The 12313-nt window shown below is 52.8% G+C and overlaps 1 protein-coding gene across 3 annotated transcripts in view; it reads left to right on the top strand.

The window, feature by feature from the left end:
* GPR156 (G protein-coupled receptor 156) overlaps positions 1 to 12313 on the top strand; it is a 37196-nt gene that overhangs the window by 13311 nt on the left and 11572 nt on the right. Inside the window, exons 1-4 of one of the 3 annotated variants that reach the window (XM_041463790.1) lie at positions 45 to 173; positions 8224 to 8368; positions 8476 to 8620; positions 11242 to 11378. In XM_041463790.1, the coding sequence (XP_041319724.1) occupies positions 8516 to 8620; positions 11242 to 11378 (242 nt within the window). In that variant the 5' untranslated portion in view covers positions 45 to 173; positions 8224 to 8368; positions 8476 to 8515. Of the gene's footprint in view, positions 1 to 44; positions 174 to 8223; positions 8369 to 8475; positions 8621 to 11241; positions 11379 to 12313 lie in introns of those variants that run through there. The other 2 variants (XM_041463789.1, XM_041463791.1) reach the window with 2 other exon arrangements.

Raw genomic sequence — 12313 nt, 5'->3', positions numbered from 1 at the left:
GGCCGGGCCGGGCGGAGCCGGGGCTCTGAGGGGCGGCCGCCGGCGCCGAGCTCCGCGTCCCGCGGCGGCTGCGGGGCTGCTCCCGGCCCGGGCGCGCCGCTCCTGCCAGGCTCCCGCAGGTATCCGCAGGTTTCCGCAGGCTGGCACCCTCGGTACGGGTGCCGTCCCCGCAGGTGGGTCGGGGCTCCGCCGGGCGCGGTGTGGGGAGACAGGGGCCGGCAGCCGTGGCTGGGGCTGCGAGCGGGATGGATGAGACGAGGGCGCCCAGGTTACCTCCCGAGCTGCTTTCCTGCCCTGGCTCTGTTCGCTTTGGTGGTTTCGCTGGCCGTGCCCCTTTGCCCGCCGCCCGCGGGGTGCAGCGGCCGGACCCCGGCGCGGGCAGGCCGCGGGGAGCGCCGGCCCCCCGAGCGCTGCCGGCCTGCGGCACCGAGCCGTGCTCCGGGGCCATGCAGAGCTCCTCGTTCGCCCTTCGCCGGCTTGGCTGTGCCCGGAGCGCACTCCTGAGCTCGAAACGGGGCGGGCTGGGGCCGGTGTTTTGTAGCTCTCCAGAAAATACCGTCCCAAAGGTTCCAAGCAGCCCTCGGGAGGCGCCTGTGGGAGCGGGAACCTGCCAGCACCTGGCGATGGGAAAGGGCTGCCTTGCAGGATGCAAGATGTGAAGTTGCAGCGCTAGGTCAGTTTGTGCTAACCACACTGCTATTACCTGGGCGAGCCGTGTGCCTTTTGGAGTTCAAAATAGGGGAAAGAAAAGTTGCGACCAACTCCACAGTGCAGCATCCTGCTGGGTGGAGAGGGAGAGAGAGGGACCCGTGTGCCCTGGATTCACAGTGCTGCTTAGGGGTGAGACCTCCCCAGGGAACACTCCAGGACCCAGCTTGTTTGCTTCTCCTTGGCTGCCAGAGTTGAGCATGACACAGCTCCCAGGGACTTGGTCACCTCTCTGGGAAGGGTGGCTCATGGACCCAGAGCTGGATTTTCCACTGCCCCACAGGTGCTCTTCATCCTCAGAGGGGCAGGGAGGAGGCCAAGGGAACCAGATCCTGGGTAACCTGGAGCTGCCAGTGTTGAGTTGCAGCTGGCATTTCTAATGCAGCCTTGGCGGAGCTGCCACATCCCCTCACCCACCTGCTGCTGGGGCACTGCGCGCTCCGCTCTCACTGTGCTCTCAGTTCTGTCCTGCCACAGTTTACAAGTAGCACTTTCCACAGTTTGGTTGTGCCTCCGGTTTTGGAGCTGCCCCTCTCCACCCCTGAGCAAGCCTCACTGCTGTCTGCAGGGAGCCAGGCTGGCAGACCTCGTGGAAACCTTGATGTGGCCCTGCCCCTTGGTGGGGGGCTTGTTTTGCCCAGCAAGGAGACCAGAAGCCCGAGCAGGGCAGCACTGGGTGCAGTTTGGCAGCCTGTGGTACCCGGGAGGGGAGCCAGAGGAGCCGTGGACATCTCTGGCTTTCAGAGCCTTAAGTCAAATCTGTCTCCTAGGGGAAAATAATTCCCTGCTGCTTGGTCATCAGGGGTAAGGTGAAAGAGCTGTAGTGCTCTGTTTTCTTGCCTCTTTAACGACTAAACGTGTCACTTGATTTCCGAAATCCTGCCAGATTTCAAAGAAAAAAAGTAAAATAGAGAAAAAACATGCTGACCTTGTTAGGGCTAGAAGCTGTCCCCATGCTTGGGGCTGTGTGGCTTTGCAGCCTGGCCATCCTAGCCCTGTTTGTGAAAACACAGGTGTGCTGGTGCTGCGAGTGCTGTGAGGGGATGGTGTCTGATTGCATGAAGTAGCAGCTGCAGCTTTGGAAAGAGAGAGCTCTTGAAGGCATATGCTTAATGTGAAACATAGCTTTATGGAAATACTCCTTCTGAGGTCTCTTCCTCCTCTGCATTTGATAGCTCGGCAGCAAACAGCTTCAGTGGGAGTGAGCTTCTGCTTTTAATTAAGTCATACACACCTCAACCACAAGGTAGATCTCCCTTGTAAATCAAAATTCTAAATCATCAGGCTTTTTTACCTCTTATTCATGGTGGCTCTCTAAAGGTGGTACAGTTAAGACAGAAAAAAATTGCAGGCTACACCTTCCTGTAAGGCTGCTTAGCGTGTTCCCGTTTGTCAGGCTGGTGCTAACACCCCGAAGGCAGAGGGAGCTGATGGAAGGAAGGGATGTTGGAGCCTCCAGCAGTAGTGCTTGGGGCTGAGCTGTGCCTCAGAGCAGCATATTGGGGCACATGCCCAAAGGAGAAGGTGGCAGCAATTGATGGGAATGGCCTGGGAAAAGGCAGCTTTCTGAGGCAGGTGGATGGATAGAAGCAGGTATAAAGGCAACAGAGGCACCAGGAGTGGGCACAGAGCCCTGAGACCTGGTGATGCTGCCCCAGTCACAGCGCCTCGAATCGGCATCCTGGTGGAAAAGTGTGAGTGTCACACAGCCACAGTGGAGTCCTGCAGCCTCCTTGTCCTGTGACGAGGTGCCAGCCTCTCTGGGGCAGGGATATGGGTGTGATCCATGGCAGGGATTCAGGACTGACCAGCCTGGCAGATGGGGGGGGCTCATGGTTTGCCTGCAGCAACTACCAGGGCAAATTGTGAAGCAGATGCTTGGAGATATTTGCACACCTCCATCCAACATTGCTTCTCGCTGGCTGTGCCTGGCAGTGTGGCAGGCAGGAGCTGCGTTTCTGGGGGTATGGGGCATGGTGGCCACGCAGTTTGGCCCTGTAGCCAGCCCTGGCCACTTCTGCCTCTTTGCGGTGAAGGTGCGGTGCAGCATGAAATTGGCTGTGTGTTTCTGGACAGGTAGCCCCTGCCATCCCACTTCCAGGTCATCTGCCAGATGCCCAGCACTTGGGATGGAGACCTTCCTGACTCAGGGCTTGGGAATGAGCAGGGAGGTTGTCCCATGGAGGCAGAACAACACCTATAAGTGTGGTCTCCCACTAATAAATGAAATGATTGATGAAGTTGTTACGGAGTGAAGAAAACCCAGGATTTTTCCCAGAGTGGTGAAAAGCCTCTGCGTGTCCTCCTGTCCATGCAGCACAGCTGCTGCGGCCCCAGCTGTGGGCAGAGGCTTGGGCACGGGAGCAGCGCTGCTCCTTCTCAGAGCGGTGCTTGGGGAATGCCCCCTGCCCATTTCTGGGGGAGGCAGCTGTGCCCTCCTCGGCCCCAAGTGGTGAGGCTGCTGTCCCGCAGCAGAGATCCCACTGCCTCTCTCACTGGCTGCAGGAAGGTGAGCTTCCACCTGGGGGTACCGTGGTGTCACTAAAATTCGGCTGGAAGGACTTTTCTGGCTGTTCCTGCTGTCGCATGGCTCTGTGTGAGGAGCCTGCCAGGCCACCTGGCCAAGCAGGGGTGAGCTCAGCACGAGGGGCAGTGGGGTCCCGACCCCTGGACTCCCAGGCACATTGAGGAGGCAGAAACCTGGAGGTTTCTGCCCGTTTCATCCACTTGCTGCTCAGCAGCTGCTGCAGCTGGACACCACGGAGGGCTCAGATCGCCGAGTGGCACAAAGTCACTCCTTAGTAGCTCCAAGGATTTGGTTTACCTCCCCATCAGCTCTGGTCTTACTGGCCTCATCTGTGGCATGCTCCCTATGCTTCTCGGTATTCCCTCCTAATTTTCCTTCCTTACAGCATCTCCAATCTATTCTGTCTCTGTTTCTCTCATGCCTGTCATTGTATAGCAATTATGGTTAGAGAGTTAAAAGCCTTATCAGCTCCTTAGTGGGAGAAGTGTGAGTCAGCCCCTTGCAGCACTGTGTGGTGGTTCAAAAAAGAAGTAATGTGGTTTTTTGGGGTTTTCTTTTGTGCATGGAGGTTCCTTTAATTCAAAATGTAAACCACAGAACTGAAAAAAGCCAGGTGGGTATTCATCCTCTGCTTTTAAAGTTGAAAAGTCCAGAGGTAGAGCTAAATGTGCCAGCCTCGTGCCATCCTCCCAAGCTGAGGGAGCTACAGTGGACAGACAAGCAGTAAGATCAACATTCAGAAGTTATTGCCTTCATGATATTGGGACATGCTTTCCAAAATGATAGGAAGCTTGAAAATCTCACCTAGCTTCAGTCAACACAAAATTTCAGGTTTCAGTCACGCAGTGAGCTCCCCATGCACGCAGAGTCAGAAGCACCTTGTCCTGCATGTCCCTCCTTTGTGTGCAGAGGGTCCTGCAGCTCCTGGTGGTTATTCTCTCTGAGCTTGCTGTCCATCTGTGAGGTATGAGGATATCTGAGGGGCCTGGAAGTGGCTCTGGAAATCCCAGGAACAGGAGCAGAATGAAGCATGAGCACAGGACAGACCCTGAGAAGAAGGGTGACAACTTTGTAGCCCCCCAGTGTTCCTGGGGATTGAGCCTTTGTAACCCACATTTTAGGATGATGTGATGGATTTCTTGGTTTTCTTTCTTTTTCCTTTTGTGTTTGCAGGGAAAAGCATGAAAATGTAGGTGCTAAAGTTTTAAATATAAATTAAAAATAATCTTCAGATATGCTGTGTGTTTTAACTCACAGTTTTTAAGTAGCTTCATTGCGGGGGGTGTTGCAGTAAGTCTGGCTTGTGACTTTTTTTGATCGCCTTGGGGATGGCAATATTGCAGGTTTCTCAGGCCAGACTAGAAGGGATCTTGTTGGACAAGAAGAGCAGAAGGAAAAAGCAGGAGCCTGACTCGGAAGCTCCAGATTTTGAATTGCAAAACCCCATCCCGCAGTGTTCACGTTACCGAACAGTTATCCAGCTGATTTCCCACTGTCAGCCTGCAGCCCGGTGTCCTGTCAGCCGAGGCTGCTCCGCACCAGCAGAGCTCCATCTCCCACCAGGACTGGCAGTAGCAGCACAGACCCATCATGGGTGAGCCGAGGTCTCCTGCTCCCCTCCCGAGGCAGCAGGAGTGGCTCTGCCCTTTGCACATTGCTCCTTCTCCCCAGTTATTCTTCTCTGCCTCTGGCCACACAACTGCCTTTCCAAAAGTTCTTCTCAGTGGATGTTTCTCCAGATGTGCTCCTTGCAGAGGTGTGCATGTACCATTTCTCTGCCAGGGCTGGTGTGACCAGACAGGATTGCAGAGCTCATGAAGACTGGCACATTTCTGAATGCGATTGTTCTGTTGTCTGTGATTTGACATCTTCAGTTTTGCAGCTTTTGATTCACCGAGCAGCGATGTCACCCTTGGGAAGAAGCCTCTCTTTCAACACTACATCAAAATGAACCTGTTGGGGTGAAATTTCATTCTGCCCGCTCTGGGTCTATACATGCTGCACCAATTTTTCATCTTCTTTAAAGGTTTTTTTTTTTTTCCCAAAGAAATGTTTTGAAAGGGAAGAAGAAACTTTGAGAGAGTCAAGATGTGCATTTAGATGACATCAACTGCATCTATTTTGAGGGCTATTTATGCATTAGTCTACGGTTACTCAGCATTGTTAGATATTGGACTCGGTGATTTTTGAGGTGTTTTCCAACCTTAGTGATTCTATGATTCTGTATCTGTCCCTTGAAGTGTTCAACAAACACGTAGATGTCATGCTTAAGGACATGGTTTAGTGAGGGGTTGGCAGTGCTGGGTTAATTGTTGGACTTGATGATCTAAGAGCTCTTTTCCAACCTAAATGATTTTATGTTGAGTATTCCTGGGTCTCGACAGATCTAAGGAAACAGGTTTTCCAAGCCTGGAGATCACCTATTGAGGTGACCACAAATTGCTTTTATCCAAATATTGTTTCCAGCAGTCAGTGCTTCCCTTTTATCTGAGAAGATGATGATGCTAATATTTTCCATGTGGTCCAGTCACTTGTTTCCTATTGACTTTTGGCTTTTTGGATCATGTCTGCATGCAAGCCAGTGCTCCTCTGTGGCCAGATACTGTCCACCATGTCCCAGACAGCTGGCAGGTGCAAGGCCACAGACACCGAGGGCAGCACGGGCAGAGCAAGGCAAGCAGAGCTCTCGGGTCCTTTCCAACCCAAGCCATTCTGAGATTCTGCTCTGGAAGTGCTCTGTCAGAATTGGTTGGCATTTTCAGTCTTAAAAACACCCCCAAAAAACCAAATCCCACAAATCTCTGTTCTCAACAGACCCTTTCATTTTAAGGATGTAGGGTTTTACCTGTGTTGTTGTCTGTCCTGACAATCATTGCCCAGCCTCACCCTGAAGGTCAGTGACCCTGCAAAGTGCTGGTCCCCCTTGGATCCTCTCCAGGCTACGGAGAAGCGTTCCTGCCAGCTCTCACAAGAGGCAGGAGCTGGGCTGGAAATGCCTGTTGCCTTTCAGCAATGACTGCACTGGTGCTAGCTTTGTTGCATACTAATGAACGCTAATTAGCCTCAGCTTGTTAACAATTTTGTGTGGGAGCCGTTTGCAGGATGCAGGGCTGGGGGCTGGGGAGACCCCAAGGAGCTTCTGCCCTCCTCCAAGGGGATGGCCTCCTGGGTGGATGAGGGCTCAGCTGGTGCTCCCTGTGGTAACACCTCCATTTGACAGCCACAGGAAGGCTGTGCCTGCTGGCCTCATGCCAGCCTTGGTAGTGGTCCACCGGCCAGGTGTGCTCCCCCTCTGACATGGCAGAAGGTTACAAGGAGTTATAGGGGTTTTTGTCTTTAAACCCACCGGGGGCATGGGGAGGAGCTGAGCCCCTTGGAGGCTGGGCAGTGCTCACCTTCAGGTCTTCTCAGCATCAGAGGTTCAGTGCCCGTCTCCTACCCCCATCCCCACCCAGTCTCTCCACACTGTCCATTGGTCTCTGAATTGTTCAGCTGGAGCCTATCTCTTCCTCTCCACTGCACTTCCAGCATGGTAGCAATCCTGGCATTCACTGCAGCAGCTGGATATCTTCTGGAGCCAGGGCTCTTGTGCAGTCACTCAGCCTGAGCTATGGAGGGCATGAAAATTCCCAGAGGATGAGCCTGCTGCAGAGGGGAAACACTGCCACAGTTTGCTACAAGCTAGAGAGAAGGAGGCTTGATGGAGCTGGGTGGCTTCAGCACTCTTGAGAAACACGTCTTTACACACCATGTGTGTAAAATCTTCAGTCTGGCTGATGTGTAGTCCTGTGTTTGTAGGACACAGCGAGCTGATCTCGTGCTGGGGGAAGTTCTGGCAGGGGCAGGACAGGACCCAGACCTGCAGTACCTGATGGCTTCTGCCAGCAGGAGAGCTGGGGTTATTGCTTCAGAGGTGGGTCTGCTAATTTTGGACAAGTAGCCCACTTAGCTTGATGTGCTTGGGCTGGGACTTGTAAGCAACTACTCTAAAGCTGAAAAATCAGTTTACACTCGAGCTGAGAACACCACCTGTAGCTTTTCTGGCATTTGAATCCCGATTATGCCCTGTGACGAGCATCAAGTTTCAGACCAGGTCCTGGTGACCATGCTTCTTTTTAATTTACTCTTTCTTTGCTCACATAATGACAGGAGTTCTTCCAAAGAAAGGACTTGGAAGGAGAGGGCATCAAAGTGTCAGGAGCAGCGACAGGGAAGGTTGGAGCACTGGCTAGGTCAGGGGATGCTCAGCCAGGGAGCAGCACCGAGGAGTACGATAGGGATAATTTTTTCCTCCCACCTGTTGTTAGGAGCAAATAGGGAGCAAGCTGTTGCGCCTCCTCCCCAGCTGCTAACGACGGAAGACTTGCTTATGGTCGTGCACTGGAAGCTAATTAAACCTGGTGACAATGGTAATTGAGTAAGGATGCTTGAGGATAAGTATGACCTCATGTCTAAAATGGTAATGAGGCCTATTAAAATCCACACCAAAAAGAGAAATGAAAGGGGAAGCAGAGGCAAAGGTAGTGCAAAGGGAGCAGGAGCAGGCAGGGACAATACCTGTCAGGCTTCTACATCTCCTTAATAAACAGCCAGCTCTTCAGGTAGCCAGGCTCCATCTCGGGCCGAGTCAGCCAAAACTCTGCGTTCAAGCACCTTCCCCTCTGCTTACCCAGGCCTGGGTGTAGGTCTTGGTAAGCGATGGCAACACTTGTTGCTGTTTGTTGTTGTTTTCACTCGCTGGTTCTCTGCTGGAAGAAAGGGATGTTTCATGAAACCAGCAGTCACTGCCAGCGCAAGGAGGGTACTTGCAAAATGACCCTGAAATTGCTCCAGTGAAGGGAAATGCATTGGCAAAGGAATGATGCAGCGGGTTCAGAGTGCCAGGGTGCCATGCTCCTTCTTGGACCAGCACAGCACCTCATTTCAGCTCCCAGCTGGGATATAGGGGCTGGGAGCCACTGTGACCATCCACAGGTGTTGTTTTGCAGGGTGGTGTAGCAGTGCTGGGGATGCCACCGTGCTCTGTGGGAGCTCAGGTCCCGAGCTGACTCTCCTTGCTGCAGAGGACACCCCAGGGACACTGGCAGGGGGCACTCCCTCTCCTGGCTCTGGATGTGCATCACATCAGTTTGGGTAAGCTCAGCTCCAGGCTGTCCACAGACCCTTCCCTGCTGACAGGGGGGTGTGGTGTGTGCCAAAAGTTTCTTCTCTCTGAAGAAAGCCAATGCTCATCCTTCCAGCAGGGCAAAGGTACAGCTGGATGACGACTGAGGATGTGCTATGGAGCCGGGATTCAACTGCTCTGAGCTCTGCGATGGCAGCTCCAGTTTTGGCAGCCAGGAGCAGCAGCAGCGGGCCCTGCAGGAGCTGTGCACTGTGACAGTGGTATGTATGGATGCAGTGGGATGTGTGGGTGCAGGGGAGTGCTCTGGGGCATGAGGTTTGCTCTGCAGAAATAGATTTGGGGGAGGGATGAAGAGGGGGTTGCAGCTGCCAAGCAATTCCAGTCCAGCTGAAGGCAGCACACTGTCACCTGATTGATAGACAAGACACAGCCAGTCTAGGTGACACTCAGCAGTTATCCAGAACGGGGGAAAGCATCCACAACAGCCAAGTCATGTCAAGCAGCCCTCCCATGTGTCAGCCAGCTGCTCAGGATTGGCCTGCAATGGCCCCATCTCCCCTTGACCTTTCCTGTCCTCTATAACTTCAAAGTGCTTTTCAAATATGAGTAGAGTAGGGTTTAATTAAAAGTCATCCTCTGTAATAAATGGTACCTTCCCCCCTCCACCAGCAAGGCGGTAGAAATGACACTGGGATGCGCTCAGTTGCAGCTGGCACCACGTGGGGCTGCAGGATGGAGCGCCAAGGCTTGGCCCACTCGGCTCTCCATCACGTCCTGCACGACCATGGGCCTTTAATTAAAAGACTGTAAGCTGCTTGGCTCCTCTGGCTCCGGCAGCCGGCTTACAATTAATATTCCCCCTGCCAGGACCAGGATTTACTCCACTCAGCAGCCAGCAAAGCGCTCCATCAACTTCAAGTAGCATCAACATCCAGGGAAACAGCAGTCAGGTGGGAGGGTGTGTGGGAGAGAAAAAGTGGAGATCATAGGGGTGTTTCTGATCCCGGGTGATTGCTGGGAATAGGGTGCAGTAATACTTCTGACAGCATCCAGAGGTGATTTTGTTGGTGGGTGCATCTGAGAGTGAAGTGCTGAAGCCCCAGAATGCTGAGTTTGCCCTGCTCACCTCAGTGGCAAAAGCCAGGTGTTACCCTTGGGCTCACGCAGGCAGGACACAGAAACAGAATGGCATTACAGCCTTGTACCAGCCCTGTCAGCTCCAGGCAGGGGGGACGATGGGCCTGATCTGTGCTGAATGATGGGGTTTTTACACAGAGAGTCCTGGTGTAAGTGGGGGACTGACCTAGCTGACCATCTTCATCATCTGGTGTGGTCTTCATTTCCCAGAGAGGCAAAAGACTCCCCAGGGAATAGCAAGAGGGAAAAGGAGGTAGGAAGCAGTTTTCAGGAGGGAGATGAGGATCCCCCCAGGGATCCCTCCACACTGCTGCAAAGCGAGGCTGAGAAGTGCACGCAGCTGTATCCCAGCAGCAGCAGCAGCTCTCAGCTGGATGTCTCTCCCAGGCAGGGGTTTGCCTTTCCCAGTTGCCCTGTGACCAGCGGGGCACCAGCATGTGAGCTGCCAGGAGCCTGAAGATCAGCTGTGCTCGTGTGGCAGTGACACGTTTGTGTGTCAAGAATTATGTGGTGGCTTTAATTCTGCAAGCTGTGCGTTGTTCTTGCTTGCCCAGAGGAGATGAAGCCTGGCTGGGGAAGAGGGGAATGAGGCATTGGCTCTAAACAAATGCCTTTCTTCTGCCTGAAGATTTATTTCTAGCAAAGTTGGAAGCAGAAACAGCTCAGACCTTGAAGTAAAAATTGGGAGTTTGGGGCAGTGTCAACTGTCAGGAAAAGTAGTCTTCTGCAAAAGAAATTGGATGCAGGAATACCTGAGAAAGGACTCAGCACCAGAGAAGTTAGTGAGGAGGTGTGTGATCCCAGCTCAACCCCCATTCTTCTCCCACCCCCATTAAAGGGGATGTGCCAGCACTTTTATTAAAGTGATGCTTTTTTGAAAGGAAAAAAAGTTGGTAACCCACACATGCACACCCTGTTAAAAATGCCGGAGCGTTTTAGATCAGCAGCGGAAGTGGGTTTCTTGTTTCACGTGGGATCATTTTATCTGTTTTATGTTAATAAGGAGATAGCAGAGATTATTTTAAATGGAGATTTAAACCTATAAGGTGGTTTGTGTGTAAGGAGAGAGGTGCCTCCATCATACCCGCTTTGGGAGTGTCCCTCAAAAGCCAGTTCTCAGCTGATGCCTGCCTGGGACCAAGTTAGTTTCCATCCGGCTGGGAGACGGGTGGATTCCAGCTCAGTGTGTCACCACCTCTGAAACGCTGTCACACTCCCTTTGCTGTGCTCCTGCACTGACTGGCAGCTCTGCAGCTGGCTCCCAGTCACGTCCACCAGCTGAGCAGTTGTCTGCTGCAGAGAGGGGTAAGGGAGCCAAGAAGCATCTAAAGAAGCATGACACTGACTGGGGCACCACAGGGCCTTTCTCCGAAGATTTCTTTCCAGAGGACAGTGAGGGACCAGTGTCCATGTTCCCGTGTCTCAGAGGCAGGGCTGCCTGAGATTTATGAATCACTTGTACAGCTTCATTATGGATTTGGCTAGTTGGCCATAAAAAGAGGGCTCTCGGACTGCTGTGTCCTCCTGAACATTCAGCAAGTGACAGAGCACATGTCCTGCCCACACACATCTCAGTGGCCCTACCTGCAGGACTTGGTCTGGTGCCAGAGCGTATTCTTACTGGGAACTGTGGTTCCTGGCTGAGCAGGATAACTGTGGGGAGGGATCATGCTGGAGTAGGGACCTTCATTGCTAAGAGCCCCAGCAATATCCTCTTCTTCCTTATCCCTTTTGTTTCCTGCAGACATCGTTTGACCGCAGTATGAAGAGCTCCCCATCCTTCTCTGCTGGTCTCCTGGGAGTTGTGTGGACATTCCTGACTGGAGGAGTCCTGCTAGCACTCTTCTTTTTCATCTTCACTATTCGCTTCAGGAAAAACAGGTAAGGGCATCCCTCTTCTCCTGGGAGATTTCCCCTGAGCTGGAGTAGGGGAGTTAGGCTCTTTCAGGACCAAGCTCTGAGCTGATGACCAGCTAAGGGTCAGGAGGGTGTAAGCCTGAAGGAGCAGCACAGGGAAAGCAAGGGTAATGCCAGGGATGTGGCAGCTTCTTCCATCACACAGAGTTTTGATCACTGGTGGAGACAGTCCTGTTTGGACTGCTCCTTTATTCCCCAAGGCAGGGAGCTGTAGACAGGATAAAAGGAAATGGCCTCAGGAAGTGCATCAGGGGAGGTTCAGGTTGGGCACCAGCAATAATTTTTTCTCCAAAAAGGTTGTCAAGCATTGAAACAGGCTGCCCAGGGAAGTGGTGGAATAACCATCTCTGGAAGTGTTCAAAACTGGATGTGGCCATTAGTGCTGTGGTTTAGTTCTCCTGGTGGTGTTTGGTCAAAGGCTGCACTTGATGATCTTGGAGGTCTTTTCCAGCATTAATGATTCTATGCTTTAATTTAATTTAATGCTGCTGACAACCACGGTGCAGTCGGGAGGGTCCTGCCCATAAGGGCTTGTGTGGAGAGCCCCGTGCCTGCTGCGCTGCAGCAGCTGCATGACCTGCATCCCAACTGCATCCCAGTCTGAAGCACTTCATTTACTGAGTGGTGTTGAGTTCAGTGGCCACTTGAATTTATGTTCTCGGAACGTGCTGTAATGAATGTGCATTATTTATTTGCTCTGCGGAAAATAAATACTGGTCTGCCTCCTGAACCTGGGAGCGTGGAGGAGACCTTTCTCAGCTGCGGCTGAGAGCATGAGCTGCTGAATATCTTTCTCCAAGGGCTGAGACATGGTAAGGAAGGCAGGGAGGGAGAGAGACAAGTTGAACCCCAGGCTTTGTGACTTCAAGACAGCAAGCCAGGAAGGAACTCAAGGGGAG

The sequence above is a fragment of the Pyrgilauda ruficollis genome, unplaced genomic scaffold (genome assembly GCF_017590135.1).
Source record: "Pyrgilauda ruficollis isolate IOZ18807 unplaced genomic scaffold, ASM1759013v1 scaffold17, whole genome shotgun sequence".
Classification (NCBI taxonomy): Eukaryota; Metazoa; Chordata; class Aves; order Passeriformes; family Passeridae; genus Pyrgilauda; species Pyrgilauda ruficollis.
The sequence above is the reverse complement of the archived record's forward strand: the minus strand, read 5'-3'. Positions and strand labels throughout refer to the sequence as shown.